This window comes from Phaethon lepturus, unplaced genomic scaffold (assembly GCF_000687285.1).
Source record: "Phaethon lepturus isolate BGI_N335 unplaced genomic scaffold, ASM68728v1 scaffold2407, whole genome shotgun sequence".
In the NCBI taxonomy this organism is placed as follows: domain Eukaryota; kingdom Metazoa; phylum Chordata; class Aves; order Phaethontiformes; family Phaethontidae; genus Phaethon; species Phaethon lepturus.
In genome coordinates, this window is record NW_010553821.1 from 1,148 (window position 1) to 7,567 (window position 6,420).

Consider the following 6,420-nt stretch of genomic DNA (forward strand, 5'->3'; position numbering starts at 1 on the left):
ATCAGGGAGAACCTCAAAGCTGTGGCAAGGGTACAATTACCAACCTGCCACCACATCCTTCCTGGCACTCTGCTCCTGGCCATTGGCTGTCCCTGAAAAGAGCTCACCAAGCTCCCCAAATTCCCATTCCTACAGATGCAAGAAATAAGCTTGGAGCTAAGTGGTAAATGAGAACAGTAGTGGCTCCCTGAGAGACGGAAACAGTTTTTCCAAGTAAAACATGAGCTGCTCACATGCACATCAAGGCACGTCAAATTTGGACTGCAGCCAGGTTCTGTGATGTGCCCATACTCAGACATGATTTCACTGCAGGTTGCACCAGCAAGGGGGATGTTTGCAGGGTCTCTTTCCTTGATTTGCAGGGGAGGTGCACAGGTATTCCCTGTCTTTTTTCTCTTTAGAGCATTCTTTGAGGAGGGCTCTCTGCCTTGCGAGAGAGAGCAAAGAAAGGACGCTTGGCAATGAGAAGGATGGCAGGGGGAGATGCAGAGTGAAGAAGCCAGAGACTCTACCAGGCAACACAAACACTGTCTGGGTGGATGATGTGTGCCACAGCCTTGCGTATAATCCTGAGCACAGCCTGAAGGCAGTGCAATCAACTAAAGGTAAGAATAAAACACCGCTGGCAGTGTGAGTTGCTCTCCCCTGCATACAGGGAAGCTCCATGGTCCCAGAGCAGTTAGGCAGCATGAGAAGGGACTGAGGTCCTCAAACAGGCTCTCTGGCAGGCCCCCATCCATCTCTCTCTCCACTCCCGCCAGGGCCCATGTAAGTTCCCGTGCTTCCCACACACCCATACAGCATGGGGTACTGTCTTCTTCAGGTGGCTGCAGGGGGACTTTTGCCTGTACTGAGAGCTGACACTGCCATTTGAATTGGCTTTGTTCATGCACCAAGGCAGAGCTAGCAAAAATAAGTAGCCTCCACTTCAGTACTGGCCATCCCAGCTTTCCAGAGGAAAGTTCATCCCTCTGCCACACCAGCAGCATTCATTAATGAGCTCAAGCAGAGCTCAAGGTTACTACAAAACAGAAGAGCCTAAGCTAGACATAAAATTTCCGTGCTGCACCTGCCACAAGGCAAATTCACATTCAGAACAACTGAAGCTGTCCCTGTGAAACCCGCTCTGCTTCGGGTTGGGTAGGTGCTGTGGTAGCAATCCACACGTTCACAAATGAGGTGCAGTGACCTTTTGGGTCCCAGAGAGCAGAGTCCAGCTCCCAGGTAGCAGCATGAGCTTCCTGCTGCCCAGAGGGAGGAGAAGCTGCCATGCCAAGTGGGTATTTGACTTGTAGCATCTGTTGGGCAGTGCATCCTGCTTCCTATACTCTCTGAGCCTTTGGCACTTGCCTCTGGGGATGCTTGCAACTGTACAGGAATGGTCTCATTACAGCTATGGTAGTGTTGAACAGGGTAGTGATACCAGGCAGCTTGCTGGCATCTCCAAATCTGCACTGATACCAGGAACACTTGCAGCCAGGGACCCATGCTCACATCCCCCTTGCAGTGCTTCTGCTTCAGGCACTTGCACTGCCAGTGCTCCACAGAGAGCATTTGCTAATTCCCCAGCCTGGAAGAGAATGCATAAGCTAGAGGTTGCTTTCTTGCACAGACTGTGATCTCCATACTCATGGTGAGCCGGCCTTGGGTCACATTTTGGTAACCGCAGGACATCGCTACAAGCACTGCAGAGGGGGAAGAACCCAAACCATGTGTTTATTCAAGGGAAGCTGTGCCTGTATCTGTGTGTGATATTTCCCCAGCCCCAGAACTCGAAAACATGCAGGCAGATTTCTATGCCTGTGACAGAGAAACTAGTGTTTCCATGGACAAGCTCACCACCTGCTTTCAGTCCAAATGCTTATTTGGGGGGCGGGGGAATGATACAAAAAGCCCAAGTCCTGGGGAGAGCTACCCTGTGAAACATAGAAAGGGAATATGTATCTAGGTGACTGAAACCAAAGCAAGAGTGGTTCTATCAGAGCTGTCCTCCTCAGAAAGTCCCACCTGGGCACAACATGGAGCTGTGTAGTAGCTGTTACTGCCAAAAGCATTTCCAGCCCTGTGCCTAGTGTGCAAGGTTTATTCTAGGAGCAGGTACCAAAAGAGCTGGGAGAAGGGCAGGGATAAAACTCTGCATGTCAGTATTGGGGGAGAAAACATCTTGGCTTGTCAAGCTGTTTGGTTTGGGGCTGGAGCCCCACTGCTGAGAAGGAACGTCACACCCTTCCTGCCATCAGCTGGACCACCTAGGAGGTGGAGACCCTGGCTCCATTCTCCCACAGAGGAGGAAGTTGGGGACAGCTGTCATCCTATCCCCTAGACCTCACCTCCAGCATCACCAGTCCAAGGCGGCATCTGAACATGAGCCGTAGGTTCATTCCAGGACCAGAATGGGGGAGCAGGGCACCCCTTACCCCCAACCTAAGCCTACCTGTCCTCCAGGCCAGCAGGGTCCAGAGGAACCTGATGAAAAGCATGTGGGTCACAGAGCTCAAAACAGGGCCCCGTGTCTCCAGTGAGCCAACAGGCCCATCAGCCAAACTAACAGGCTAAGCAGTGTTTCTCCAGTCTCTCTCATCTTTCCTTGTGTTGCCCCAGGCTCCATCGTCTCACTACAACACAGAATGACGGAGCACGAGGACTTCGCGAGCTTGGCTGGGTACTGGAACTCCTCCAACAGTTACCAATTCAGCCCAGTCAGTGTCATTGTCCCTGTGGTCTTCTCCCTCATCTTCCTCCTGGGCACAGTGGGCAATAGCCTGGTGCTGGCAGTGCTGCTGCGCAACGGGCAGATGGGCCACAACACTACCAATCTCTTCATCCTCAACCTCAGCCTGGCTGACTTCTTCTTCATTGTCTTCTGCGTGCCTTTCCAGGCCACCATCTACTCCCTTGAGGGCTGGGTCTTCGGCTCCTTTATCTGCAAGGCTGTCCACTTCTTCATCTACCTCACCATGTATGCTAGCAGCTTTACTCTGGCTGCTGTCTCTGTGGACAGGTAACTGTCTAAAGACACCCTTGGGGTGGGGAAGGAGGGTAGTTGGAGAAGCTGGCCTGAGTGAGGGCATGGGAAGATTGTGGCCCACCACCATTAGGCAGATGGTTCAAATCCCCGTGGTATCAATCCATGCCAAAGGCAGTTTGGGGACCAGTTGTGTCTCCCTAGCCCTAACAACCCCCAAGCAGCACTTCCAGATCTTCTGAGTGCAAAGCTGGTGCTCCTCCTGTCTGCACTTTCTGTGGGAAAGACCTTCCTTGTGGTTAGAGCACTTGAGACCCAAGCTGAGCTCCCCGCTGTGCCACAGACTCCCACTGAGAGTCACCTAGCTCTGTATTAGAGATGGCACTCAGAGGGTAATAGCTATCCCCAAGCCACCATTTCAGAAAAGCATCATGTGCAGGCAGCAACGTAAATAGAGGGCACCATAAGAAAAGCCACATAAATACCCAAGAGAGAACCCAGTCCTGCAGCAAACACATCTCTCATTCCCCAGGGACTGCCAGCACAAAAATCTGTCATCTAGCAGATTCCTGTTTCCCAATGCCCCCAGACCTCCTGCACCCTATGCAGAAAGGCACCCACACTGTGAGCTGTGTCCCTTCCTGGGACGTCACCCAGGACACTCTAGTCCTGATCGGTGCCACCAACATTGTTCCCAAGGGCTCTATAAGGAGACTGTGTCAGCTGCTCCACTTCTGACACTCATGGTCCAGGATGAGGAAGAGGTCCCCGCTGGGCTAAGCTCCAGCCTTGACTGCCACAGAGAACACATCCTGGACCACCTTGCTCCTTGTGCTTGCTTCCAAGGTACCAAGGCAAGAGAAGGCCCAACAGCCCTCTGCAATGAGGACGTTCACAGCACTGCAGGCAGAAGGAAACTTCAGTTTCTAGGGCATATCTGGGATGGGTTAAATTCCAGCAAAAAGTATAGTTGGGCTACTGTCCCAGCCCCCTTCCACTTCATCCTGCTCCCAGGTGCCACCTGCAGAAACAGGCACCTGGACTCAAACAGTGATCTGACACTTCAACAATTCATCCATGCAGAGATGCCAGCATCCCCTGGTTGGGGTGAGGGGGGTTGCATGGAATTCCTCACAAAAATATCCCAGTGCTCTGGGATTCCAGTGGTTACACAGTTTGGCTGCTGTCACAAGGAAAACCTGAGATTTCTCATGGTCTAAGCCTCTTGCTTCCCTGTACCTACATACATCATGTGAACGCAGTCTGCCTCTCCAGCCAGCTCAGAACTGGGGACAATATCTCCAAAAAAAAGGGCATTTTGGCATGTCACCTCTCCCTTTCGGGTGGCACTTGTGTGCTATAGTGCAGTGCTCCACCCAAGAGGTGGATGCATTTCAGTGTGACATGAAGGGATTCTTGCTTGCCGGCAGCTTTCAGGATGACAGGACCAGCAAGCAACAAAGGTTTTGTCACACATGTGACTTTTCACACTAACTGCATGTCTCATCTTCCTGCTCTGCTGGCCTTATAGTGCATCAGATGAGCACCTTTCTGTGGATGCTGCAGCAGTTCCACTCCTGTCTGTGCTTACAGCTCCTCTCCATCCCTCTACCCACAAGCACGAAGCCACCTTCCCTCCTTGCTGACATCTACATCTTTGCTCTATGGTGTTGGCTGAGGGAGGTGGAGGAGCAGAGCTGGCCATCACACCATATCTGGCCACTGTTGCTGGAGGGAGCAGACAGACCATCACTGCCTGCTTTGGCCTAGCTGAGAAAGCAGACAGTAGCAAAAGGCAAGGGCCCACCTGGTCCCTCTGGTACCAAGGTGGAGGCAGCCACAGCTCCATTGAGCAAATCTCCCCCCTGCCAAATTGATCGGAAAGCCAGAGAAGGCTGGAAATACACCCTCAGTGGGCAGGAGCCTGCACAGTGCCCATCACGCAGTAAAGTTTCCCTAGGTCTTGAATCTTCAGTTCAGACCTCTTTCTGCTGGATAAATTCTGCCAAGCAGTGGATATCTGCTTGGTCTCCACAGCACCATCTCTCTGGCCCTAGCTCAGGGACATAACCCACCCTATCATGTATGGAGGGGCCATGTATGGAGGGATTAGCCAGCCTAAGCCTATGGGAGGAGAAGCATCCTTGCTAGAAATAGAAAAGCTGCTTTACCCAGGACTGTATCTCAAAGTGGGTGTGAGACAATATGTAAGGCCACTGCTCAGGAACCTTCAGGAGAATGAAGGAAATGTCTCTGGAGTTTATGTGGACAGATAGAACTTGGCTGAAATCTTAGTGCTGGTTGCTTTGCTCTCTCCTTTAGGTACCTAGCCATCCGCTATCCGCTGCGCTCACGGGAGCTGCGGACCCCCCACAATGCGGTGGCTGCCATGGCTGTGATCTGGGGCCTCTCCGTGGTCTTTGCTGGGCCCTACCTAAGCTACTATGACCTGATTGAGTGGGAGTCCAGCTACATCTGCATGCCTGGCTGGGAGGAGTGGAGACGCAAGGTCATGGACACCAGCACATTTGCCTTCGGCTATGTCATCCCAGTGCTGGTCATCAGCCTCTCCTACACCAGGACCATCAAGTACCTGTGGACAGCAGTGGACCCCCTGGAAGACATATCAGAGTCCAAGAAGGCCAAGCGGAAGGTAACCAAGATGATCATCATTGTAACCATCCTTTTCTGCCTCTGCTGGCTGCCCTACCACGTAGTCATCCTCCGATACCTCTATGGAGACTTCCCCTTCAACCAGGCCACCTATGCCTTCCGCCTGCTTTCCCACTGCATGGCCTATGCCAACTCCTGCCTCAACCCCATCGTCTACGCCCTGGTATCTAAGCACTTCCGCAAGGGCTTCAAAAAAGTTTTCAGCTGTCTGTTGAGAAAAAAGCACCGCAACAAGGTGCATGTGGTGCACACTGCCCACATTGTGCCTGGATTTGAGGCAGGCTCCACTGAAGTGTCCCAGATGCACGAGGAGAATAACAGGTGTGAGCTGAACCCAGCCGCCATAGCAGTCCCCTCCAGTTCCTCCAAGCCCCTTCATATTTCTTAGTGGCCAAGCTCCACACCATCTGCCAGCTCAGCTGTGTCACCAGCTTCAGGCCATCCTTTTCCACTGGGTGAGAGAGGATGCTCAAAAGGCAAACCAGGAGTGCTATACACTGCTTCTGGTCTTGTTGTTCCTTCCCATTCCATACCCCAACTGTTCTCCTGAGCCATCGTCCCACAACATACTGCATGCAAGGGAAGGAATGGACCCAGACTTGTTCATGATCCTCAGACCACCTGGACTCCAAGGACTAAAGCTCCAGCTGCTCTGTTGGCTCTCATCCTTCCAATTCCTCTGCTCTGTGTACCCGCCCCTGCTCTGGACACATTGGTTAGTTGTCAAAGAGTCTCTTCTGCCTGCCAGTGCCCCATCTGGCCAGACTGGCTCCCAGAGCAGG

The 6,420-nt window shown here is 52.5% G+C and overlaps 1 protein-coding gene across 1 annotated transcript; it reads left to right on the forward strand.

The window, feature by feature from the left end:
• The first annotated feature begins 2,623 nt into the window (after nt 1-2,623).
• On the forward strand, nt 2,624-6,077 carry LOC104615780 (galanin receptor type 2-like). The gene is made up of 2 exons (XM_010291630.1): nt 2,624-3,001; nt 5,288-6,077. The coding sequence occupies exons 1-2, from the start codon at nt 2,628-2,630 to the stop codon at nt 6,024-6,026; spliced, it is 1,113 nt and encodes a 370-aa protein (XP_010289932.1). The 5' UTR covers nt 2,624-2,627; the 3' UTR covers nt 6,027-6,077.
• Nucleotides 6,078-6,420: the final 343 nt, after the last annotated feature.

What these genes read in the sequence shown, in the direction of transcription:
- LOC104615780 (XM_010291630.1), top strand. Translation starts at nt 2,628, where the DNA reads ATGACGGAGCACGAGGACTTCGCGAGCTTGGCTGGGTACTGGAACTCC. An exon ending in GCTGCTGTCTCTGTGGACAG is followed by an intron (nt 3,002 to 5,287) that starts GTAACTGTCTAA and finishes TCTCTCCTTTAG; the next exon opens with GTACCTAGCCATCCGCTATC.